General features: G+C 47.0%; 1 protein-coding gene across 1 annotated transcript; it reads right to left on the bottom strand.

The window, feature by feature from the left end:
• Positions 1 to 167: 167 nt before the first annotated feature.
• Positions 168 to 26,248, bottom strand: LOC142045881 (kelch repeat and BTB domain-containing protein 8-like). Its single transcript, XM_075060394.1, has 4 exons — positions 26,185 to 26,248; positions 25,438 to 25,516; positions 23,421 to 23,648; positions 168 to 1,656 (listed from the first exon to the last, which is right to left on the bottom strand). The coding sequence occupies exons 1-4, from the start codon at positions 26,246 to 26,248 to the stop codon at positions 168 to 170; spliced, it is 1,860 nt and encodes a 619-aa protein (XP_074916495.1).
• Between the last annotated feature and the right edge of the window lie 1,158 nt (positions 26,249 to 27,406).

Raw genomic sequence — 27,406 nt, forward strand, 5'->3', positions numbered from 1 at the left:
CCCTTTCCTTTACCAACAATCTGCTGGTTTCCAGTGGAATGCCTTGGAGTTCCACATAAACACAAGTAAACACACAGTAGAGGTACAGGCAGGTGATCTTCACAAACGCAATTTTAGGGACAGGATACACTGACCATGAGGCAATCTGGCACGTGGATGAAAAGCCGCTAACTCTCTGCTAACTCAACAGCTGTCAGGGCTACAGCTGTCTTTCGAAAAAGAGACAGAATAGTTTTTTTGGGTAACTTCAGCGTTGCACAGCCAAATCCGCTGATTCCCCAGTTGCTAAAAGGGAGTCTTTCCAGACACTGAGTCCATCTGTGGTCTCCAGGTTCCCAATAGTAAATTGTGTTATAATATTCCTCTTCATTTTCACCATCGTGGTTATTATATAAATATGTATTTTCGCCACCCAGCACGTAGATCCTCTTCTTCCAGCGCACCACACCAGCGCCAGCAATTTCAACTGGCAACTTTGGGATCATGACATCCTTGTCCACTCTTCCATCTTCGTCCAGGAAGAAACACTTTCGACTGCAATGCAGGTTTCCTGAATCAGGCCATCTCTCATTATGATGTCTCACTCTGCTCCTAAAATACCCACCAATAACATATATCCCATTATTCATGGAGACAGCTCCTGACCAGTAGCACTGTGCATCCAGAAGCACCTGCGTCCACACATTGGAGCTAACTTTGTAGATTAAAACCTTCCTGGAAACATACCAAGAGCCCAGTTTGTCTGTCACGCCACCTATCAGGTACAATTTATTTTTAAGCACTGTGGCGGCAAAATGGCTCAGACTGTATGGCAGCCGAGAGATGGGAGTCCAGGTCTTCGCCATCAAGTCAAAGCATTCTGCAGAATCGAGATAATCTTCATACCTGCACCAGCCCCCCACAGCATAAAGCTTCTGGCTGCAGTTTAGAAACCCATGTGAAGCACGAGGCATTGACATGGAAGGGAGTTGTGTCCACCGGCCTCTGAAAGAGCTGTACTCATGGAGAGTATCTGAATAAGAGTCATCTGTGTGCACACCTCCGGTTACGTAGAGCTTATCTGCCACTGCCAGGCAGCGAGCACAGTACAGGCATTTCAAAGGCGTCATTTTTTCCCACTTTTCTGTCTGGGGGTCAAAACAGCCTACCTGAAAATCCTTCGTTTTCAGCTCTGGGCCCTCCATGTTGAACAGGTCCACGCACACAATACACTTGTTGTACATGCCCTGTCTAAGACCTCCACATTCCTGCAACCTCTCTTGTCTGTTGAGACGCTTCCATCGCAACCGCATGTCCCCGCAATGTGCTGATTCTAACTGGACCTCTCGGAGCTCTTCCTGGGTAAGGAGTGGAAAGCGGACATGCCTCATTATCTTACTCAGGAACGGACGGCAGTTGGAAGTTTGAAACTTCATCCAGCGTCGCACTGCCCGGTAGACTACTATCTCAGAAGAGACCACCAGGCTGTCTGAGGAGATGATGCTAATCAAAGTGCTGGGTTTCAGATGTAGGAAGCTTTTGTCCTCCAGAGAGAGGTGCCTAAAGTTCAGGCTGATCTGTCTCATGGCTACTCTGAGCAGAGCTTGTTCGCCATGGGCATAACCCAGTTCATAAAGCACAAGACAATTCTCAAGGGAAACTTGTTCCAGAAGAAAGCTGTGAAAGTAATGGGGATAAATGTTACTGGGGATGTCACAAGTGTGAGACACTTCCCCCTTAGACATTGGGGTAATAGCAACACTTAATACAGGGAGCTAAAAAATCATTCTAAGGGAGAGGATCAAATTACATATTTAATGAAGATTTGTAACCCAGTCCACAGATTCCCCGTAAAGCCTTGTTCAAGTCACTTACTCTCTGTGCCTCAGTTTACCCATCTGTACAATGCAGAGAACAGCACTGCCCTACCTCACAGGTGTATTTTGCAGATAAATACATGAAAGTGAGGTGCTCAGATACTTTGGTTATGCGGGCCAGATACATATTTAAACTAGATACCACCTTCAATTCACACTGCTCTTCCACTGGAAACAATGTGAGGTTTGTGCAAAGATCAGGCTTAGAGTGTGGCCCTCATATATTAACTATCTTTGAGTTAGGGAACTTACTGTTGCATTTAGTATTATTCAATGGCAAAACATGGCTCAGGGCACTTCTAGGACCATAGCTAGTTCTGCCTATTTGTTTGTCTGGCCATTCGCACATCTGTCTAGTCTAATCTAATCTAATCTATCCCCATACAGTCTAATCTGTGCCCATACACCACATCTATCTATCTATCTATCCCCATACGATGGATCTATCTAAGATATCTACCAATCATGTATTGTCGTGTATTGAAAACTGTCAAAATTGTATGCTGTCACTTAAAATTTCAGGGGGGTTTCCTGGTCCAGGCAAAGGGGAAGCATGCAATTCGAGCACAGGAGCAGTCAGTCTGCTGACAGCCAGCCTAGATTAAAGTGGAGTGAGCTGCCTCTCTGTTTTGCGGTTCTTGTGGGTCATTGTTCTGAATTCTAAGAAATAAAGTAGCGTTAATAAGCAGTCATGGGATAAGAGGGAAGGTCCTCTCATGGATCAGAAAATGGTTAAAAGACAGAAGGCAAAGGATAGGAATAACTGGTCAGTTTTCACACTGGAGAGAGGTAAATAGTGGTGTCTCCCAGGGCTCTGTACTAGGACCAGTGCTGTTCAACATATTCATAAATTATCTGGAAAAAGCGGTAAGCAGTGAGGTGGCAAAATTTGCAGATGATACAAAATTACTCAGGACTGGGTGACCAGGCAACAAAATGGCAGATGAAATTCAATGCTGATAAGTGGAAAGTAATGCACATCGGAAAACATAATCCCAACCAAACATACAAAATGATGGGGTCTAAATTAGCTGTTACGACTCAAGAAGGAGATCTTGTGGTCGTTGTGGATAGTTCTCTGAAAACATCCGCTCAGTCTGTAGCGGCAGCCAAAAAAGCAAACAATGTTAGGAACAATTAGGAAGAGGCTAAAAATAATAAGACAGAACATATCATAATGCTACTATATAAATCCATGGTACACCCACACTTTGAATACTGTGTGTGGTTCTGGTCGCCCTATCTCAAAAAAGGTACTTTAGAATTGGAAAAGGTACGGAGACGGGCAAGAAAAATGATTAAAGGTATGGAACAGCTTCTGCGTAAGGAGAGATTAAAAAGATTGAACTTTTCAGCTTGGAAAAGTGACAGCTAAGGGTGGGGAATATGATAGAAGTTGATAAAATCATGCCTGCTGTGGAGAAAGTAAATAAGGAAACGTTATCTACTCCTTCACGTAACTTACAAACCAGGGGGTCACCCAATGAAATTAATAGGCAGCAGGTTTAACACAAACAAAAGAAAGTACTTCACACAATGCACAGTATACCTGTGGAACTTGTTGCAAGGGGATGTTGTGAAGGCCAAAATTATAAAGGGGTTCAAAAAAGAACTATATAAGTTTCTGGAGGATAGGTCTATCAACCCCATGCTCTGACTGTCCCTAGCCTGTGATTCCCAAAAGCTCTGAATGGACTACAGGGGATGGATCACTCAGTGATGATCTGTTCTGTTCATTCCTTCTGAAACACCTGGCACTAGCCACGGTTGGAAGACAGGATACTGGGCTAGATGGACCATAGGTCTGACCTAGTATGGCCATTCTTATGTTCTTATGTCACATTGTAACCTTCCTGCAAGAGTATTTATGTCTTTATCTAACTTCTCTGTGTATATGCCATGAACATAACACTTACATGTACTTACCTGCAATTTCCAATTTGTGCACACAACAGCGATGACTACACACTGTTGTGGTAAATGGGCCTATCACTTTTTACCTGCTTGGGAATTAACCATGAAAAGTAGTCAAGTTGTTTTTAATAAAGAATGTTATAAACAGGTGCAAGAATACCAGACAGAAAAATGTAATTAGTCCAAACAAAAAGGACGCCTGATATAACTCAAAGACTGTATTAAGATCATGGTTGGTAAAGAAAAAAGTGCAACTCCAAAAACTGATGAATCAAAATTGGTATGTTGGAAACTAAGACTGACTGATGTACAAAATAATGAGAGGATGGGCTATTCTACCCAGCACTTCCTTTTTGGGTCTTTTAAGAAAGATACTTTTTGGGAAAAATGAGAAGAATAGATGGCAGCTACTAGAGCAAGCTTCACCAGCCTGGCTGCCACCCCCACTGTCCCCTGGGACTCCAGGCATTCATCATCCTACTCCTGAGAGATGTCCTGACCAGACTGTGCCAGAGAAAGTGACCCACATGACATCAGCACTTCTATTGGCTTCAGCTGAATCCAACTACCACCTGGGATGAAACAGGGTGGGACTTGCCACAGCTCATCTCAACCAACTTCTTCTCTTCTCTTCTCCCCAAGGACAGTTATCCCCATCTTTGATACCATCGTAGAGACTGCGAAACAAGGGGTTTTTTCCTTCTAAAAACTTTCTCCAGCTAAGGAAAAGGAAATAATGTTACAATGAAAGCCTGACTTAAAGCGTTGGAAAGGTAAAGTAGTAACTGTTTTTCCTCATTTTCTTTATCTTTTAAGAAAGGTTAAAATGATATTTAATGATGTGTTTGCCATAGTACTAAGCAGGCTGAGGTGTCTGTATACCAAACCCCAGACCTTCTTTAATGTTGGACAGTCACTGGGTTATGTTAACATCGTTAGGCCCCTATATTCTACCTACATTATTTTAAAATCTTGAACCAGATTCCCAGCTGGTGTAAATCAATGTAATTCCAGTGAGGGCAATGGTGCTCCTACGTAGAGTCTGAGGGACCGGGTCTGACCCATAGGCTGGGTGTTTGGCTCCACTGACTTCGTATTTATAGAATACCTGTTATCTGAGGACCTCAACGTGCTTTACAAACTAGAGTTCGACCAAAAATTGGCTTCAAATAGATACAGGGTAAAATATTCAAAAATATCTCATTGATTTAGGACTCACTTTCAAAAGAGACTTAGGCCTGGGTCTACACAAGAAAATTAAGTTTGTTTAACTGTATCGGCCAAGGGCGTAACAATCCACAGCCCTGAGCAGTGTTATTAAGTCAGCCTAAGTCCGTGCGTAGACAGCACTAGGTCGATGAAAGAATTCATCCATCAGCCAAGTTACCATCTCTCGGGGAGGCGGGTTACCTACGCCAATGGGAGAATTCTTCCCATCAATGTAGGTAGTGTCTCTGCCGGAGCACTACAGTAGCGCAGTGGTACTGCTATAATGTTTTAAGTGTAGACAAGCTCATAGGCACTTAAACCTGAATGCGCAAAAGGACTTAGGCACCTCAAATAAGAACTTAGGTGCCTAAGTCCTGGTTTTGGTACCACTTGCAATGCACAACCCTTCCTGCTCTCACTGAACCCTGCAGGTGCCTAAACTCACACGGTGCCTAAATTTCTCCATTGAAAGTTCCCTAGGCACCTAGGTTTCTGATTCTGGACATACACAAGGCTGCCTCTCTGTGGGCATCTGGGTGCCTATCTCCCACCTAAGACCCAGAGCAATTCACAAACCGGGGACAGTAGTTGTTAAGCTACCTAAGTCATGTAAGGCCCAATCTGGTCAGCATGTTCAGAGGCCATCTACTGGGTCAGGCCCCTCAGGTAAGTTCACACAAAGCAGCTGTGTGTGTGGGTGGGGCGGGGGGAGAGGGGGTTAAACGAGAGAGAGGACAAGAAAAACACCTTTATTCACACGAAGTCACATCATAAGTATTTTAAAATGTTATAAAATTACAATATATACACAAAAACATAAATCAAAACACACCTTAAGGGAACATTAAACCTGGATCCTAAAGTATCGTCATCACTAAGTTCACTCAAAATATAGTTAACATGCCAAGTCAACTGAAAAGTTTGCAGGTGGTAAGTCAGTTTCTAAAAAGTGTGATCAATCTGCACAGCTGTGCCCAGACCAGCCTTAGCCCATCACACCGCTGTAACCCGGCCATTCTGTTCCGGCGAGATTTCAAAATGGCTTTGCCTGACCCAATAAAAAGTTAGTCAGGCAAGAAACGAGCAGAATGCAAGCACTGTATCTCACTCTGGCATGAAACCGGGCCCAAACTGTTGAAAAACTGCTGCAAAAAAAACAAAAAAATAGAATCACACGGGGACATGTAGGAAAAGGTGAAACGCTGTGGCTATGACTACCTTACAGAGCTTACAGCACCACAGGTGCACTGATGCAGCTGCACCGCTCTACACTACTGGTGCAGACCCTCTAAGCCGATGGGAAGAGCTCTCCTGTAGATTTAATGACACCAGCCCCCGTGAGTGGTGGTAGCTATGTTGGTGGGAGAAGACACAGTGCTGTCCACCCTGACGCTGAGGGTGGCGTAACTTGCGTCGCTCAGGGGGTGGCTTATTCACACCCTTGAGTGACAAAACTTATCCTGACATAAGTAGCCTGTGTCTGAAGACAAACAAAAGGGGCACTGCATGGACATCTCATGTATAATATGGTGTGCAAAATGATTGGGTGCTACGATGCCATGCAGGAACCTTTAGGAAGACGACATTGTATAACATCCTCCAAGCCGGGGTCATAGAGACACCTAGGGACAAAGGCATCCTCCAGGCTGTATCAGGGAGATTAGAGAGGGCAGCATAATGCTGTACCTTGACACAAGTATCATAGAGCTGCTTCTTGGTCATGGCTGCAAAAGGAACATTCACCAAACTCTTCCAGGACAGCAATCTGCTCGGTTATACAAGGATCTCATGCACAGAAGGGGAGACAGCTAGTGAGGCAAACACAGGCTTCCCTCCTAGAACAATCAGTCAAAACCTCCTGCAAATACTAAGCAGCCAGCTGAGGGAGCTCCACCTGGAATTCAGAGAGGACTTTCTCCAACAAATGCACAGACCAGATTCAGGTCTGAACAGCAAGACTTCCAGCTTGACCAATGAGGAACAATCAGCGGAGAGCTTTGTCAACCCAGTCTAAGTAGAGGCAGAAAATAGGCTCATGCAGGAGAGAACTTCAGCAGGAAAAAGTGGGTTAATAAACAGTGGCTCTTCCAACAGCCATAAAATGGAAAATGCCTGGTCCGGTTGTGCAGAAGTTTCCAGGTATTAAAAAGACCATTATAGAATGGAGGCAAATCTAGATTCTGTAATTGACCAGGTGCCAGCAAAAACAGTCAAAGCCCAACCCCGTAGCAAGACGGAAGGGAGAGAAAACAAGAAACTTTCAGGCCAGCAGGGAATCAGAGCACAGCAGCTGATGAACAGACTGGAGGGAAACACTAATGGGAAATGTGTGAACATGGGACACTTTAACTTCCCAGATATAGACTGGAGGACAAGTGCTAGCAAGAATAATAGGGCTCAGATTTTTCTGGATGTGATAGCAGATGGTTTCTTCACCAAGTAGTTGAAGAACCAACAAGAAGGGATGCCATTTTAGATTTGGTTTTGGTGAGCAGTGAGGACCTCAGAACTGCCTGCCTGATACGGTCAAAGACCTTTTCCAGGTGTTCTAGGTGTTCGGGCAGGAGTCTGAAAAATGGCCACATCATCGAGGTAGGCAACTGCATATCTTCCCAGTCCTGCTACGTAGACCATCTACCAGCCTCTGGAAGGTGGCGGGGCATTTCGCAGCCCGAAAGGAAGTACATAAATTCATATACCCCCGTATGGGTGACGAATGCTGACCTTTTCCTTGGCAGGTTCATCTAGCGGTACTTGCCAGTACCCTTGGTTAAGTCTATTGTAGAGATGAACTGGGCACGTCCCAACTTTTCCAATAGCTCATCGGTGCGTGGCATGGATAGTGCTGACTTGGACGTAGTACCACATTTAGCTTCGGTAGTCACGCAAAAGCGTATTTCCCCATCTGGTTTGGGTACCAGAACCACTGGAGATGCCATGCACTGGTAGATAAGCGTATTATACCCATCTGAAGCATTCTGATCTCCCGCTCTATAGCTAGCTTGTGCGTGAGGGGACACCCGGTAGGGTGGTGTTCTAATTGGTGAGCATTACCTGGTCAATGGAGTGGTATGCCCGTTCAGTCAGTCCTGGAGTGGCTGAAGAACAATGGTGTGAAGCTGGTGCACAGCTCCTGGATTTGTTGCTGCTGCAGACGTTCCAGGGTGGTTTGAGAGGTTCACTCTTCCACGCCCCCGTCTTTTTTCCCATCATAGTAGACCGCCATCAGGCCACTCAGCGTCCTCTGCTCCCTGGACTGTAAACTGAAAACCTGTAAGTCTCTGGAATAAAAGGGCTTGAGAGATTAACATGGTACACTTTGGGTTGGAGAATTGGGAAATGCTATGAGGTAGTTAACAGCTCCTAGGCGCTCTTGGACCGTGAAGGTCCTCCATGATGCTTCCATCTTATGGGCCTGTTGCGCCTTCAGACCATAATCTGTGCTCCTTTCTTGAAGGAACGGTCTCTGTATGTTTCATACCAGGCCTTTGCTTGCCCTGAGTATCCTTTAGGTTTCTCTAGCAAGGGCTAAGATGTCGGAGGGTGTTTTGTAGGTGCTGACAAAGTCCAGAATGTTTGTTCCTGAGAGGGTGTAAAACCCTCCCATTGTTGCTTTACCAACTGTAATGGCCCCTTAACCTCGTGCCATACACCAGTTCAAAGGGTGAAAACCTAAACTGGAGTGGTACAGCCTGTAAGCAAAGAGCAACTGCTGCAACACTAGTCCCAGTCGTTGGGAGTATTCATTTACGGATCATGGCCCCCAAAGTTTCATTAAACCTTTCCACCAGGCCATTGGTTTGATGGTGGTACGGGGGGAACCAAGTGATTCACCCCATGATTTTCCCACAGGTCTTTTCATGGTGCCTGCCAGGAAATTAGATCCTGAATCTGTAAGGATATCGGAGGGCCACCCCTACCCTGGCGAAAATGTCTGTTAGGCCTGGCACACTGCTTTAGCCCTGGTGTTGCCTAGAGCAACTGCTTCTGGCCATCGGGTAGCAAAGTCCACGAAAGTCAGTACGTACTGCTTTCCCCTGGTGTCTGTCTTTCTCGGAAAGGACCCAGAATATCCACAGCTACTCTGAAATGGGACCTCAATTATGGGGAGTGGCTGGAGAGAGCCTTGACCGGATCTTGAGGCTTTCCCACTCTTTGGCAACCTCACAAGACTGGACATACTGGGCAACTTCCTTGCCCATCCCCTCCCAGTAGAAGGACTTCCCCAACCTGTCTTTGTTCTGTTCACCCAGCAGATGACCACTGGGATGATCGTGGGCTAAGCTTAGAGCTTCCCCCTGTATTTAGTTGGGACCACCAACCGTTTGTGCGGCTGCCATTCTTCCTGGCGTTCTACCAGAAAGAATTCTTTGTATAAAAGTCCTGGTCTATAACAAACCGGATCGGTCAGAAGAGCTGAGAGGCGTGGGTTGCTCCGTGCCGACAGCCTCAGAAAGCTTTGGCGGCATCTGCTTCCTGCTCAGTCTGGAACTGTTCCCTTGAAGCTGGGACGCCAGTTCTTCCTCAGACTGGGGACTTGGGCTGGTCCTCTGAAGTGATGTTAGATGATGGGGTTGTTCTGTAGCTGGTGTACCGCTGTCCGCTGGTGCACCTGGTGGTATTTCAGACTCTGGCTGAGCCTCTTCGGTATGGTTGTCTGTTGCTTCTGCCAGTTTAGGCTCGTTGGTCCTTTCTGGCGTTGGATTGAAGATGTGCTTGCACTTGCTTGTGTGGTGCTGGTTTGCTGTTCCAGTTCCGGGTCTGGGACTGGGAGGTGCTGTGGCTGGTTCAGCTGTTGACATGGATCCGGTCCACTACCTCAGTCTGGGTCTCTGGTAACACAGACAGGTTCTCTGGACGGCTCAGGAAGCGAATGGGTCTGGAAGCTTGCCTGGTTTGGCTGCGTGTAACCATTCCCACTCTCTTGGACTGCTTCACTTGGTTGACCAAGTCTTCTCCCAGTAGCATGGGGATGGAATAATTGTCATAGACTGCAAAGTCCACATTCCTGACCGGCCTTTGTACTGGACAGGCAGTTCAGCTGTAGGCAAGTCCACAGCTTGTGACATGAAGGGGTAAATGGTCACTTTGGCCCTTGGGTTGATGAGTTGGGGATCGACGAAGGATTGGTGGATAGCTGACACTTGTGCCCCGTGTCTCTCCACACGGTAACCTTATTTCTGCCCACTCTCAAATTTTCCTTCGCTCCAAGGGTATTTGAGAAGTATCTGGGCCTGGGATCTTTGGTTTGCTGGGGGTGCAATGACTTGCACCGGGTAGGGTTATTCGGGCAGTTGGCCTTTGGGCAGTTGGCTTTGATATGTCCCGTTTCATTACACTATAGCATCTTCCGAATGGGTTACTGGGTGAAGTAGTTACTTATATACTGGTGAGGTGGAAAGATAGGGGTGTGTGCTTTCTTGGTTGTAGGTGGGTGTTTGGGTTGCCCGGTTGTTAGGGTTTATTGTCGGGTGGCCCCTGGGGTTTCACTCCCTTTACAGTAGCTTTCTGCTTTCTGCCACCTCCATCCATTGGCTCCATCTCCCCCACTCGTGAGATTGTGGTTTTCCATCTAGGATGTACCATGTGATGTCCTCAGGAACACCATCAAGAAGTGCTCCATGTATATAAGGTGGCGCAGTTGTCAAGGTTTGAGCCTGTGCTCCCTCTATCCAGGGTCACAATGCTTCCCAACGTAGTAGGCGTGGTCGGGAAAGACCCCTCTGGTTTCCACTTTTGGTTTCTGAACCGCCGACGGCCGTGATCCGGGGTTATCCCCATTCTGGATCTGGCTTGGGTTGAAACAGTTTATAATCGTTCATTTGGCCCCTTTGGCATTTTAGCCGCCACGTCTGCCAGGGTCCACTGATGTGTGACCTCAGCTCTAGCATGTACTGCTGCGCTATTCAGGGCATGCTGTAACAATCCTGTGGCCGTTCTGCGAAATTTCTAAGAACAGGGTTCCGGTCATCACCTGTCTTGTAGTTGGGAAATTTCCTGTGCGGTGGAACAACAACGGCGCCAGGGGTTAGAGTGGTTGGAGCATTTTCGTCAGCCTGTGCCATCTCCAGTTCATGCTTGTCTCGTTTGTCCTCTCTTCACTTTTTCGTCGGTAGGCTGCCTTCTTCTGCTTTGTTGTTTATTTGGCAGCCTGCTCTCGTTCTTGAAGTATTCTTTCGTGATCTGCCTTTTTGGCTTCTTGATCTCTGTTGTAAGCTTCCTGTTGGGATGCTTGTTCTCTTTTGTAAGCAGCATCTTTTTCCTTTTCCTCTCATCTCCATCCTCTTGTAGTCTTTTTTCCATGTCTCGCTTGTGATCGGCTTCTTTTGTTTGTTCCTCTGCGCTCTAGTCTCCCGCGTTCCTGCTTTACGGCATTTTTGGAACGCATGGTTTATGTTTTCTTGTGTTGTGGTGCCCTCTGGTGTCCTGTGTTTTCAACTGCTGGCTTTCTGTCCCTTGAAGTCTGCCTAGCAACTGATTTGACTTGCTCTAGCTTTGTTTGATAGGCAATTGAACCAAACAAAGCTCTGTATTTACCTGTGTGCGATTGCTGGCTGGTTACTTAAGTCCCAATTGTTAACAAAGACCTGTAATGGTTCTCTTTAATGACTCTGCTAAAATGCAAGCTGCTAAAAGCAGCAGAAAAAAACTTCTCTCTGGCTACTTTTAAACCAACCCCTTTCCCTGCTAATCCTAGCAGAAAAAAGAAAGTTAATGTAGCTTGTGGCTTTTGGTTCGTACTTCCCAATACCGCTGCCTCCATGTAATAAACGTCTGTCTCAAATCTGGACTTGGAGTTCAGCATCTGAGTGTTTTACTGTGAACCTTCCCAAGCTTATACCCAGCTTGGATCTATCTTGCTGCCACCAGACAGGAATATAGCGCCTGCCTCGCTTGGTCCCCCAGACTTTCCCTGAAGAAACCCCCCAAGACCCAGACCCTGGGTCTCCCTATCTCATCCCCCAGCTTCCCCCCCTTTCCTGGGTTAGCGGCGCAATGCTATACTTCACTCCTTGAATACAACCGGAGAGGCAATCTAGCTTCCCCGAGGCTATGCATTCACCTAGTCAGCTCACACAAGAGATTCCCCTCCCTTTGTCCTGTAGCCTTTTCCCGCCCTGGGACAATAGGAAGGTGAGACACAGAGTTTGGGCTTTTTCCTCCCCTCTAGCCTGTCACCGATATAACAGAGCTCTGGGCAAAGATTCTTCTCCCCTCTGCCTCACTAGGAAAAGAAACTTCCACAAGGTGTTAAAAGAAAACTTTATATAAAAGAAAGAAAATACAAACAATAATACTGCATTAAGAGATCAATACAGGGCTTTCTGCTTATAGAAAATATGAATAAACAGTCTGATTAAAAAGATAGCCCCATTTAAATCAGTCCAGCACAGTACACCACCACACATGTATAATACCAATCAAAGCTCATCACAGCCGATTACTTTGTTTTCCTTTTGTATTTCACAGATGTTTAGGAGAAGATTTGAAAGAAGATGGGTTAGAAGAAAATTTGTTACTCACAGCCGAGGAAAACAAAAAAACCCAGAAAAAGCAAAAACCTTCAGAGGTTCCCACCCTTACTTTTTGAAAATCCTGTTCCTGATTGGTCCTCTGGTCAGGTGTTTGGTTCCCTTTGTAAACCCTTAACAGTAAAAGAAAATTAACCCTTACCTTTACCTATCTACTTATGACAGCATATGATGGCGTATATTACATTGGCGGACAGGTGATGGATAGTTTAATTTGGCAACTGATCTTATTTTCAGCAGATAAGTCTGCCCAATGGGTCGGTGATGGGATGTTGGATGGGATGGGATCTTAGATACTGTAGAGAACTCTTTCCTGAATGCTGGCTGGTGAGTCTTGCCCACATGCTCAGGGTTTAGCTGATCGCCATATTTGGGGTCGGGAAGGAATTTTCCTCCAGGGCAGATTGCAGGGGCCCTGGAGGTTTTTTTGCCTTCCTGTGCAGCGTGGGGCATGGGTCACTTGCTGGTGGATTTCTCTGCAGCTTGAGGTCTTCAAACACATTTGAAGAGCTTTTAATAACTCGGACATAGGTTAGGGGTTTGTTATTTGAAGTCAATGGGTAGGGTTCTGTGGCCCTGCTTTGTGCAGGAGTCAGACTAGATGATCATATTGGTCCCTTCTGACCTATGAGTCTATGAGGCAAAGGCTGCCACGCTGCTGACAAGTCAATGAGGCCCTGGCCCCTGCATCTAATTGCAGAACAGCCAAAGCAGGATGAAACCAGTGGTAGCTCATTAAAAAAAAAAAAAAAAAAAAAAAGTTAAATATGCATCTGAATCCAGTCCAGAAGGCCTCAGCAAGGGTCCAGACATACTAGCTGGTGCCACAACATGGAGACCACAAGGTTGTTGGCAATCAAAACCCTTCCCCAAAAAGAGAGTCCAGCAAGGAGCCAGCACCATTTCTGCAAGAAGCCTTGCACTTGCCCTTCAACCCCCTCCCAGTTCTTTAACACATATTGTCAGATCCAAAAAAGACCCCCCCAATACCTTAATGCCAGAGATGCCTCATTGCAATTGTTGGGACAACAAAGAGGGATCACTACCCTGCTGAAAGCCCAGTACATTTGAATGAGCTCTTAGCCCAGTTAATGCAGGCACAAGATGCTTGTTCTTACACTTGTAAACAAGTGCAAAGTGCCTGCACATCACTGTCAGATGTAATAAAAATGGAGCTATTATCAATATAGGCTGAGAGATGAACCAGAAAGGCGTGTGGCACCCTGGCACAGAAAGGCCAGTCAGATGACCTCTGAGGAGGAGCAGGAATGGCTCCAAACTAAGAGAGTACAATGCCCAGACAGAGGACACCCCTGATGAATGCCTCTGCAAAATGGAAAGCAGCAGAAAGACCCCTATTAATCTTCAGGACACTGAAAATGTTGTGGTACAAAAAAAAATATATTCGAAGAGCAACTGACCCAATCCCGAAAGCTTCTTATGCTGTTAAAAGATAATTATACTAAAGTCTATAGAGGCCTTTTCCTGATCCATTGAAACAAACCCCACATCCAGATTACAAAGTTTGTTAACAGTAAAAACCATCACAAATTAAAAAGAAATGATCAAAAATACAATGGCTAGGAATACGATATGTTTGATTACAGTGTATCAGAGTCCAGAGATTCCTTAGTTGATTGGCTAAGGCCCTGGATAGTCGGGATAATCAGAGCAGAGAAGGGACATAGGTGTCCAATTCCACAAGTCACAGAGATCCCCTTTCCTGTGTAGCGGGGTGGTCACTGTCTGCAGCAACTGAGGGACAGCACTTTCTCCTGGCTTGTAAAAATCAGATGGCAGCCCATCAATACCTGGGGCCTGGCCTGTCGAGAGCTGCTGGACTGCAACAGAGAGCAACAGTGACAGCAGGGCGCCCAGGCACTGCTGCTTGTCACCAGTCGGATGGGGATAATCCCTGGTTCAGCTCCTGCATTGCCAGCACATCCCAGGCTTCAGGTGAATACAGAACACTGTAAAAAGAAACAGCTGCTTTCTGGATCTCAGCAGGGCCAGCCATCAGATGCTTCTTGCACCTGCTCTTCCAAGAAGTGCCTTGAGAGCCAGTTAAGGCTTAGTGAGTCTACACTGGGTTTCCCATGTCAAGGTTGCCATGAAGGCCCAAGGTATCTCATGCCGGGGCACTCATGGTCTGATGCAAGGACTATGTGGCAGCCGGGAATTACTGCTGGCAGAACAGTTGGATCTGTACCTGACACCCCAGCACTATCTCAGGGACTTATACAGGGGCTTGTGCTGCTGCTAACACTCCCAACACACAGCTAAAACCTGGGTGAAATTCAAGGGCTGTAATAATTTGATATTAAGGCACCAGTGGGAAGCACAGGCAGGAAGAGACACACTGACAGAAACATAGTGATGGTCAGACAAGTGAGTGGGAGACATGAAAGACCGAACTTTGTGCTGTAAAAGTGATCCAGTCTATCCCCTGAAACCTGGTTGGGAGCAGCCTTCAGCCAAGTGTACGGTCTAACAGTGGGGTGAGAGAACCTCCAAACATCTACTAGCTCAAAGGCAGTACAATGCAGTTCCCTGGCCGACAGAGGGTGTGGCTCCACATGGCTCCTGTCTAAAACATGATCTACAGCGCAAGTGAAGTCTCCTCCCAGACAATAGCCACAGCCAAGCATACAAAGGGCAAGTGTTCGCAGAAAGGAGACACAGTGTGGGGGCATATACAGTACAAAGATTAAAAACAAAAGTGCCCATTCGTGTCTCCACCTGGAGGAGTCAGCCTGGCACAATCTCATTCACAGGCAGGATCTGTGCCCCTGAACCACAGGAAAGAGAACAGTTACCCCAGCTGTGACATTGGAGCCATGGCTCGAGAAAGCTTTCCTTTCCCATGCCATCAGCCAGTTCCCCTGATTATCTGGGTCTAGGGTAACCAGATGTCCCGATTTTGTAGGGATAGTCCCGATATTTGGGGCTTTTTCTTATATAGGCCCCTATTAACCCCCCACCCCCTGTCCTGATTTTTCACACTTGCTGTCTGGTCACCCTATCTGCCTCTGAGTGTGTCTTTTGCCAAAAGACGACATTGACCTGTTTTTTGTCTGAGTTGTGCCCTTTTATGACCATCCCATCTCGGGTGACCAGATCTCCCAATTTTAGAGACAGTCCCGATTTTTGGGACTTTTTCTTATATAGGTTGCTATTATCCTCTACCCCAAGTTTTCATACTTGCTGTCTGGTCACCCTAATCCCATCACTCGTTAGTATTTAGAGAACCAAAGCTGAGCAGCACCATAGAGACTAGAAAGAGAGAACCGAGGAGCAGAGAGAGACAATGAAAAGTGGAAATGCTTTAAAAAAAAAAAAAAAAACACGCAGCCATGGGAAGCCTATATATCTGAGCAATCCCTGCACAATTCCTTCCCCTCCTCCCCCGGAGCTCACCTGGGCCCCTGGGGCTCTGTGTGCAGGCAGCTCAGGGAGAGGCACACTGTCCCCGGTAGGTAGCAGGAGCCAAGGCAACATGCGCTTCCCTGGGTGCTCAGGATGGGGGGTTGGGGGGGCCATTTTGGAGCAGTCTGGAGCTAGCCAGGGCAAGGGCAGGACTGGCTGTGTGAGGAGCTGGTGAGTCCCAGGCCTGAATGCAGTGTTCCTCCTGAGAACTGGCCTCTGGGGACCAGAAAGTGAAATCCCCAGCTTGAGCCTTTCCTGCTGCGTGGCAACATCCAGTTCGTAGAGTTTTGCTGGGAAAACTTCCCCAGGCAGGCTGAGTTAGCCGCCCAGTTCCCTAGGTAAGATCAGTCACCACATGGCCAGCTCTGCTCTGGCTGCTAGTCCAGGGCTGCTGCCTGCTGGGAGTGTGCCTGAGCGCTTGGGGAGAGAATACAGTTGGGATGTCACTATAGTTTTGTAATCTGCACCTGGAGTCCTGCGCCCCTTGATGGTGAGGGGAAATCCTGGGCCAGCAGCACCCCGACTCCTGCTTGGAGAGGACCCCTGCGGTGACTGAGGAGTCCAGAGCCATCTCTGACCCTGAGGATCATTCACAGAGTTTGAGAGTCACCATCTCTTAGTAAGCTAGTCAGGGAAATTGAGAGACCCCTAGTTCCTGAACTGTGTCCTCAGGCCAGGGCATCAGGGGTTGGGGATTTTGTTACCTGCTGCCTATTAAATCTGCAGATGGATTTACCACCTTATCTCACTCATGAGTCTTTTGGGCTATACTGAACCCAGTCAGCCACCTTGCTAACTGCTGCACAGAAAGTATCCTGGCCACAGGTCATCAAGGGCCCCCAAAAAGTACGTGTGCCAACGGGACGCTAACTTTAAATTTGCTGTATCAGGTCATGTGACTGGGGAACTTTACGGGTATTATCAGCATGGGCACCGGTGACCCTGAGAATCGTGTTTTACCCTGTTATGTTATATTTATCTCCTGTTCGGTATAATTACTGTGTTGAATATAGTGTATATATTTGTGTTATTTCTTGTGTCATTTGGCAAGTAAATAAGGGTTACCCTATGATTAGAATTTTCCTTCCCAGTTGCCCTGGTGACCCTGCCTGGAAAGAGTGAGGGGATGGAGACACCACCAAAATTCACATGGGAAGACAATAAATCAGTTACACCCTGCTGAGTGGGTGGCAGAATCCAGAAGAGCCCAGTCCTGTTCATCAAACCCTGGAAGAAGATTGGCATTGAAGGAGGTAACCAGGTGGAGAGGAGGCGCTTCACTCATCTTCCTCAACCACTGTTTGAGACGAAAATGTTTCCTACACTCAACTGAGGTCTCTCTCAAGACAAGGGCAGCCGAACAAAGCGCTGTACATCAATCCTCGATCTCAATTCCCCGCTTCCCTTTAGTGGTCCCCAAAAAGTCACCCATCTCCTGCACACGGTACCCACCCTTCCGACACAAGTGACTAGCTGAGACATCAGGGACCAGTGATGAGTCAGAGACTGTTGTCATCCTCTTCATCTCCCTCAGTGCCCAACAGCTCAGGAAAACGTTGAGCCACCATTGTAACATTCTCCGTTACAAAGGAGATTCAGGAGGACAGCTGGCAAATCTCTTTCCCCAAGAGGGGCAGGCAATGCAGCCCCAGGCTGGGACCCAGCATCCTCACTGCAGCATGCAGGATTAGGGGTCTGAGGACTCCCCTTTCCAAGGGAAGGCAGTGCCCTACTGGGAGCTCCAGGCATGGAGCCACCACCCAGCATGACACTATCCTCCTGCTCAGGGCCCGCAGCTCAGGGGGTTCCAAAGTCTTAGCTTGTTTAGAAATGGTCCTGCATAAACTGGTCCCCCTAGGCTCTTCTTCACTCCCAGCTCTAGAACCACTCTGTAGTTCCTCTGCAGGGAGCCACCCCTCAGCCCCAAGGACTCGCTTCTGTCTAGGTCCAAGTGATGGGGGTCATGACATGGACCCTGGACATTGACAGATCACACACTAGTGAGGGGTGGGGAGATAGAACCTGCACCTGCACTGCCTGGTTCTGTATCCTGCTGGTCCCTTCATGTCCCAGCCTACTCCCCACTATCCTGGGGTCCCACCTTCTCACCAGGATTCCCTGAGCCAGCAGTGTGTGGGCAGGGACCCCTTCAATGACCAGGGTCACCACTCAGGAAACATTTCATATTTTTAGAGGTAACAAACACTGTATAATCTGCCCCATCTCTTTGGTGCTTTGAAACCAGGTTCAAGGGCTGTTCGGCTTATTTAGAACTACACAAACCTGGTGCCGGACCACCACCACAAGCCTCCCATTCAAGTTCTTGCAACCTAATGGAATCATCCTAACAGGAGAAACCTCCTTCCCATGACAGGCACATTCAGACACGAGCGTCGAATTGTGAAGGAAGGAGGAAACATTGGAAAAAACGACAATAGCAGGAGTAAACAAGGGAAAAAACTTGAACGAAAGGCTCCTTGATCCAGAGTCCTCCCTATACCAGTCGATTCCCAGGCCAGGAAAGTCACCCTAGATTTATTCATTTGAGAGGCAGATTTCATATTAGCACAGCCAATAATCTCTCCACTCAGCACCCCACCCTCCACAGTTCTGGAGACAGCAGGTGCAAACCGCACCCCATGCATGTGAGACAAACGGCTAAACACATCTGAGGTGGACCCCATGGGGAACCCCCAGCCCCAAGGAAGAGGAGGAGGGGACAAAGCAAAGAAACAGCAAATAAGAAAACCAAACCAAACACAGACTAACAGAAACCCAACTAGTGCACATAGCAACAACAGTCTGACTCTCAGGGTACGTCCAGACTACCCGCCGTATCGGCAGGTAGCAATAGATTTATCAGGTATTGATATATTGCGTCTCATCTAGACACGATATATCGATCCCCGAACGTGCTCCCCATTGACTCCTGAACTCCACTGGAGTGAGTGGCGGTAGCAGAGTCGGCGGGGGAGCCGCGGATGTCGATCCCGCGCGGTGAGGACGGGAGGTAAGTCGGGATAAGATACTTTGACTTCAGCTACGGTATTCCTGTAGCTGAAGTTGCATATCTTACACCAACCCCCCACTCCCAGTGTAGACCAGGCCTGAGGCACCCACTGTTCCGACAGAGAAAGGGGTTACCAGGCTGAGACTGACTCTGTATCCTGGTGCTCATGTGGCAAATAGGAGACCCAAGATCCAGTCCTGAGTCTCTAATTACTCTTCAATTATTTATCTACTGTGCAAGAGCTTCAGCAGGAGAGACCGTGAGAGCCCCACATCAGAGTATCCCACAGGCCAGTGGCTGGGGCATACGCTTGAGAGGTGGCAGATGCCAAATCAAATTACTTTGCCCCTTCATGCAGAGGGGGAACTTGAAGTAGGGCTCTCCCACAACCCAGGTGAGGATCCTAACTACTGGACTAGAAGTCTGAGGGAGATCCTCTTCCCTAACGCCAAAGAGGGTTCCCAGCTGTGAATCACAAGCAGAAATTGGTGTATCCCTGAAGCCTGGATGTAGGGGCCTGTCTCCCTGAGAGGGGTTGGGCTTAGGACACACCCCTCTCATCAGCATCTCCCATTTGCTAAAGGCAGACTTTAGCAAACTCAGGGAGTTGGTAGGTAAGATCCCATGGGAAGCAAGTGTAAGGGGAAAAACAGTTCAAGAGACCTGGCAGTTTTCCAAAGACGTCATTAAGGGCACAAAAGCAAACTCTTCCACTGTGTAAGAAAGGTAGGAAGTATGGCAAGACACCACCCTGGCTTAACCAGGAGATCTTCAATGATCTGAAACTCAAAAAAGATTCTTAAAAAAAGTGGAAACAAGGTCAAATTACAAGGGGATGTAGGGACAAAATTAGAAAAGGCCAAGGCACAGAATGAGATTAAATTAGCTAGAGACATAAAGGACAACAAGAAAACACTCTACAAATACATAGAAAGCAAGAGGAAGACCAGGACAGAGTAGGTCCATTACTTAATGAGGGTGGAAAAAAAACAGTAACAGAAAATGTGGAAATGGCAGATGTGCTAAATGACTTTTTGGTTTCAGTTTTCACCAAAAAGTTTAATAGCGATTGGATGTCTAACATAGTGAACATCAGTGAAAATGAGGTAGGATCAGAGGCTAAAATAGGGAAAGAACAAATTAAAAATTACTTAGACTAGTTAGATGTCTTCAAGTTACCAGGGCTGATGAAATACATCCTAGAATACTGAAGGAGCTGCCTGAGGAGATATCTGAACTATTAGTGATTATCTTCAAAAAGTTATGGAAGATGGGAGAGATTCCAGAAGACTGGAAAAGTCCAAATCTAGTGCCCATCTATAAAAAGGAGAATAAGGACAACCCAGGGAATTACAGACCAGTCAGCTTAACTTCAGTACCTGGTAAAATAATGGAGCAAACAATTAAGAAATCAACTTGCAAACACCTAGAAGATAATAAGGTGATAAATAAGTGTCAGCATGGATTTGTCAAATAGTTCCTGGCCAGTGGGAGCTGCAGAGCTGGCTCTTGGGGCGGGGGCAGCGTGCAAAGCCCCCTGACTTCCCCTATGCATAGGAGCTGGAGGATGGAAATGCCACTGCTTCCAGGAGCTACACGGAGCCATGGCACGTGTAGAGTGGGGCAAGCCCCTGAACCTGCTCCCTGGCAGGAACTTGAGGGCGGCATTAAAAGGTCTGACAGGCTGGATGCGGCCTACCCTGGTCTAGATAATTCTTGGTTCTGCCTTGAGTGCAGGGGACAGGACTAGAAGACCTCTTGAAGTCCCTTCCAGTCTTGCGATTCTATGATTGGCTAGCTGAGACCACTACACGCCTAGCATGCTAGCTTTGTGAATTGCAGTCTGAGGCGCCTATCTCTGCCCGTTTATTGTAGAAGACCTCTCTCAGGCTTTGTGTAGCACAGTGATTTTTCCAGGTGCCTAACTCCTTTAGTGCATCCCAGCCTTAGGAGCCAAAATCTCACTGAAAGTCAATGGGACTTAGGCTCCTAAGGCACTTCTGTGCTTTTGAAAAATTTTACCCATATCGACAAATTCCAGGCAAAATTCTGCGGTTCACATAAGGACACATGATTTCCCTGTATAGCCATAAAAATCCAGACAGCTGTGAAGGGTGTCTGTTTCCTGTCATGGGTTTGCTCTGTGCCCTGTCAGTTCTGCTTTTCTGTTTGCCAAAGGCCTTTATATCTCCTTCCTCTCAGATTCCCAGGCATACAAACCTTACCATCCTTTCTAAACCTTTGACTCCCTCCTGAAGTGTCCATCCCACCTCCTCTTAATATATAGCTGGCTTCTGCTAAGGAAACATTGGCACCATCCATCAAAAACTCTCCTCCTCCTATTCTTTATCCCCTTCCCAGAACTATCCCTTCCCAGATCTCTTCCTCTCTTTGGATCAGAAAAGTATAGTCTCTTGCCTTCTCCCGATCCCACAATTTGTGCCAGACCCTTTCAGCTCTTCATCTCCCTTGCATCTTCTCCTACTCCCTATCTGGCCCTTAACTTTAATCATCCTCTCACAGAGCCGAGAGGGAAACAGTTTGCCCATCCTGCAACTATTTTTGAGTTTGGGTTTTTGTTTTTTCCTTTCTGCATTGGATCAAATCTTAGAGCTTTCAAAATTTGCCAGTGTTAAAAGCAGAGAGAAAGAGAAATGCTGACTCTATCGTTCAGTGGTCAGGATGCTCAGCTGGGATGTAGGAGCGTCACATTCAAGTTCCTGCTACAATAAATATTTATTTAGACAAAGTAGAACAGCTCCAGTAGGAGAGATTGAAAGCAGACTACACTGGAAGAGTTGCCTTTGGTTAGGGTGCTCCCTGGGTGATTGGAGGCCAGGGCTCAAATTCCTGCTCCAAAGCAGGCCCAGAGCCCAGATCCCCCACATCGCAGGTGAGTGCACTAACCACTAGGCTATTCTGAGGTGTTGGTGGGTCTCTCTGTGGCTTTGACCAGAAATTCCACTGTGGACTCAAATAATCCTTCCCAAGGAAACATTCATCAAACCTGCCATACTCCTGGGAAAAGCTGTAGTGTCAACAAACTGCTGTTTGCGAAAGAAAAACTGTTTCATTGAAAAATTCTTGATCAGCTCTGATCTCTAACTCTGGCTCCTCTCTCTCTCTCTTTCAAACACACCTCTGAGCATCCCCCTCCCTGCCCCATCCCACTGTTCTCTGGTCCATTTCTGTCCACTCTTTGGCCTCAAATACAACTTGAACAATGGTTTATTCCAACACCTTCAAATTCCTGTCTCCCAGTTTCACACCACCAGAATCATTCTTACAGTCAGTCTCCTGCTAGCTGAGACTAACGGCCTCTTCAGTTCACTCCCCCTCTCTGTGTGCTTTGCACATACACATTTTGCTTGAGGTACCCAAAGCTCATTGCTCTCCCAGTTCTGCACTCACTCGAGTGCTCTTTCAACATCTCTCTCAGAGACTCCAGTTCTTCTCTCCCGCTCCGTGAACCCCTGAATGCTCACTCTAGGCCTCCGTCGCTTCTCATTCTCCCCCGACCCTACGACTGATCTCATTCATTTCTATAGATTCAACTCTGAGTCAAACCTACCTCTCTAGCCCAGGTGCTCACATCTGTCAGTCACGTTCTCTGCCTGGCTCTGCTACCTTTCCTTCTGGATGTGGTGCCACTAATTGAAACTGGCCATGTCCAGAGGAGAGCCTTTTATCTTTCCTCTCCTCTGCCCCCTTTCTCCGCTTTCTTTAGCAATTCCACAAGCTCTCTCTGCCACTGGGCTTGTAACCATACAGCCATCTTCAGTCCTTTTCTTTCCTTCTCTACTCCCATCCAGACTCCCAGTGAATCCTCTGTTTCTTCTTCCACAGTTTCTTTAAGGATCATCCCAAACTTTAGTTCATTCCCTCATTATTGCCTGCCGTGACCAATGCTGCTTCTCGCTCTGCAGCTTACCACCCTCCCATCAATCCCCACTTAAGCCCATCCAAAACAATGCAGCCAACATAATTTTCATCTCCCGACTTTCTGAATCTTCTTTAATGCTGATCTTCTCCATTTTGCATCCAATGCTGTACTGTATCCCCACCTCCACTTTGTTCTATGGGTTCCTATAATAACCACCTCCCATTTCCGTACTCATCTGGCTTGTATCCTTGCTACTCCCTTTGTTTCTGCCTGTTCCCAACTTCCTGTCTACATCCATAATCATGGTCACATCTGGGAGACCCTCCCAGATGGCACACACACAAAGCTTTCTCCTTAGAAAGAGCCCTTAGACTCCTGTTATCCAAGGTGCATGTCAGTTTTGATGAAAATACTTGACAGATTTTGTCCTGTTTGCCCTTGTACTATACCAGCCTGTACAGAACAGAATGATCCACAGAACACAAGCCCCTGTGGGTAGGGAACATGTGACCTGTTTGGCAGGACTCTCCAAACAGCCAGTACTGTGCACATTTACAGCATAATCACAGTTGTTGCCATGTCAGCCTTACCTGGAGCAGATCTCCAGCAGAGGGAGGATCTGAAGCCTGCTGGCAGCTACGAACACAGCCTGGGCTGTCTCTGAAGTCACTGATATCTTCTCCATGTACAGATACTGTAGGATGGTTTGCACAGTGGAGGGGGCCATGTCCTGCAGCAGAACTTCTCCATCCTGGGATTCTTTGAAGGAGCTGACAAACATGGCTCGAAAGTAGGGATTGACTGCAGCCAGCAGCATCCTTTGCAGAGAGGGAGGAAACACGGTCAATGGAGCATGTTCACGGCTCTGGAAAAGGAGCTCCAGTGCTTTTGCACTGATCCAGCTGGCCAGTGAGGACATGTCCCATACCTGCCCCTTTGCTTGCTGATAAACCTTCTGACTAGAGGCCAGTTATAACCAGTATTCCCATCACGGTTTTGTGCCCTTGTTTGGTTATTTTCTTCCTTCTGAGATTCTCTGAAGATGGACAGAGCCCCAGGGTGGCTGTGCGGGGCATCCTCACTCCTCAGTATTTTCCTGGTTCCCGCCTCTGCCCTTGAGACCTTCTGTCCAACAACCACCCTTTTGTCTGAGGAAGAGGTAACTCTTACGAGGGCTTCTTAATGTAGCTCCTCCTCTAATGCTGGAAGGAGTTATGGTTCCCCCTTCTCCAGGAGCAGAGATTGGCCAGATCCTCCTCCCCTACCACTAGCCCTGGGATGGGTGAGTCCCCCACTCTGAATAGAGATGGGGAGGAATGGAGCAGAGGGACTGATCAAATGTCTCCCCTGGAAATGGGAGAGCAAAGGCACTGCCTTCGGGAAAGAGGACTATCAGAGCACAAGTGAAATTAGCCTCCCTCCACCCCTTCCTTGTTCTCTCCTGGAGGGCTGGGACCTCAGATACACAGGGCAAAATACTGACCCTCCTGAAGTCAATGGCCATTGGCTTCAGTGAGGTCAGGATTTTGCCCCTAGATCTGAAGGAGGGAAGGGATCACTTTGGCTATCTAGTCTGACCTTCTGCTTCATAAAGGACAGAGAATTTCACTGCAGCCAGATCCCCCATCACCTTCTGTAATGTCCTAAGTATTGGATGGTCCTGCCCCTCCATCCCAGAAATTACTGGTGGTCTTTGTTATGCTGTGGTGCTAGATGCTGCCCTCTCCAGTCTCCAGGCTTGCTGAAGAGGACTCTGCTGAACAGTCAGGGGCAAGGAGTAGTAGAACCAATCTGCCTCCTCTGTCTGGCAAGAAAAACTAGTCTCTCCCTCTGTGATCCTCATCTGGGTTCAAGGATTACTCAGGGCTAAATGGGATATTAAATGCCATTCCCAATTCAAAAATATATATATATATATATATATATATATATATGGCTATCCATGGCCTTTGCTTTTCTGAAAAGTTACTGTCAAGGGAAGTGAAGCAAACCCCTTTTAACAGATCACTGACTGAGTCAAAAAAAGAGACCAAGAAATGAGATAAATCAAACAAGATTTCAACTGCAATTCACCCTCACCCCTGCCATGCTGGGTCTTGGTCCCCTTCTTACACCAGCTTTACCTCATTGGCATTACTCCTGAATTACACCGTGTGAGTGAGTAGACTCAGGTGCATGGTAGGAGTGAAACAACCTGTTCAGAATAAGGAAATTGCTATATTTGAACTGGCACCAGGACCGGTAACACAAAGGGAAGGGTGGGTGGTAGCTGCAGAAGAAGCGTGGAGGAGAATAACTAGAAAATTTATTTGATTTCAAGAGGCTGCCTAATTATGAAACCAACAAGAAATAAAACAGAAATATCTAGATGCTGAGTGGCTGCAGCATGTATTTCTCTTTTTTAAGATGCTCATAAAAGACATTTTTACAAGGAAATCTCCAAGGAAGTCAGAGACAATAAAGCCACCCACAAGGCTGACTGGAGATAAATGAGATTTTTAAATTATGTGATTAACACAAAAACCTGACGTTTCTTATGTTTACATGATGATCTTCCATTTAAACAAAATGAGAAATGAAGAGGTGCATAAGCAGAAACTTTCTAACCTATGACATGGGAACCTCTTTCCTTCAGCCACTATGGTGGCATCACACAGTCGCTGCTCCTGGTATAGCTGCTTCAAACCTGCAGGAAGGGGAAGACAAAGCCAAGGCTGCATCAGAACAGACATTGCAACAGAAACATCAGCTGGTAAGAGAAGAAATAACTTGGTCTAAAGGAATTTTTAAATGGCATCAAATCTCAGGTTAGTTGTACTGATGGAGTGACTGCTCCAGGTGAGCAAAAGCTGTTCCCATTCGATGGCTCTTTGGTGGCCTATGTGAAATGAGCTAGGGGAAGAGGGTGTCTCAGACTAGCACCTATTTCACATAACGAAGGGGGTCCACTTTCACAGCTGGCTCCTCTTATTGGTAGTCTCAGCCAAGAGGCTCAGGACCGAACATGCCATGGGAACTGAACTCCCTTCTTGCTCCTATACAGGGTTCTTGCAAGTCCGGGCCAGGGCAACACAGATCAGGCAGCAGGTGGGAACTTTGCACTGCCTCTAGAAGCTGTGTCATTCTGAGGATAAATAGCAGACTTCAGTTTCCAGGGCTGCCACATCAGTGTCTTTCACCTGTACCAAATTTAGCCAGAAAAGGTAAAAGGAAGGAACAACACTTGCAAGTAGTTTGCAGCTCAGCATTGTTCTTTGGTGATGGTTGTGCACAAGACCATTCATCTTCCATGGCTGATCCAGAAGGGAGCCATTCTGTGGGATGTGACCCAAATGTGAAGAGCATCACACCTACCGTCTCGAATATAGTGTCCCAGTGGTTTAGGTGCCTCTTCTGTGTCATCCTCCTCCATGACCATTTGGGAATTTATCAACTTGGTTCTGAGATGTGCCTGGAATCTCTGATAAGTGCAGCTAGACCTCAGGATTTATCACAGGTGGGGCCAGCTAGAGGAACAGGAAATTAAGCTCACACTGATCATCATCAAAGAAATGCAGCTCCTTTAACAACCTTTCTCTGCAGTGCTAACTCAGCAGAGATGTCTCATGACTACCCCCAATATCTCCCAGTCAGTCAAGAGCATCCTTTAGATCACTATTTTCCAGCCACCTGTCTGGGGTAGCTGAGTGGGAAACACCCTTATGTCCTGAGGTAGTGACCACCTCATTGCCCTCCATTGTCCCCCACTTCTGCAGCTAAGTGATGTCTGCTGCTCTTTTACCTTAATAAGCAAATGGTCCAGTCTCTCTGATGCTCTTGGTTCTTTCTCTAGGTGCAGCAGCGTGGTAGCCACTAGGAACCATTGCCTCAGAGCTACAGCCAGGAGAGTCTCTGGGTTTCCAAGTGACTGACTCTCATATTCTGCTCCCTGAATGGTCCGTGGTGTGATGGGCAGAAAAAAACATTTACAGAAATCCCCCGGTGAGACATTACGGGTGTGACATAACCACAAAAGCCAAGACAGTCTAACTGATAGGAGTTGTCTATTTAGGTGACCCTTCTCCCTGCATCCCACTTACCCCCTGGTTTTGCAGTGTGGATAGCAGGTAAAATGTCACACTGATCAGACATCTCTGCCATGCACAACTAGGCTTAACAGAGAAGTTCAGGAATGGAGTCAGAACTGGGACTCTGAATTTCTTAAGGGAGGGGGAAAGAGGGAAAGAAATCATGCGAATTCCTGAGATTTCCCCATTTTCATCCCTTATTACTGCTGCCTGCAAAACATACCTAGCCCCTTCCCTCTTGGTGAGTAGGGAGGATGCAGCGCTTAGGGATGGTTACAGTTAACTACCCCCGGATCTGTAGCCTAGTTTATCAAGAGCCTGCCTCTATGTCATAAAATTCTTGGGGGATGTGAGTTTGTGGTGCACTTATGAGTAAATCTATCTTAACTAAACATTTTGGACTCGCATGACTGTTCACTACTGAGAGTGAAGTATCAGAGGGGTAGCCGTGTTAGTCTGGATCTGTAAAAGCAGCAGAGAATCCTGTGGCACCTTATAGACTAACAGAC

This window comes from Chelonoidis abingdonii, chromosome 23, assembly GCF_003597395.2.
Source record: "Chelonoidis abingdonii isolate Lonesome George chromosome 23, CheloAbing_2.0, whole genome shotgun sequence".
NCBI classification, from domain to species: Eukaryota; Metazoa; Chordata; order Testudines; family Testudinidae; genus Chelonoidis; species Chelonoidis abingdonii.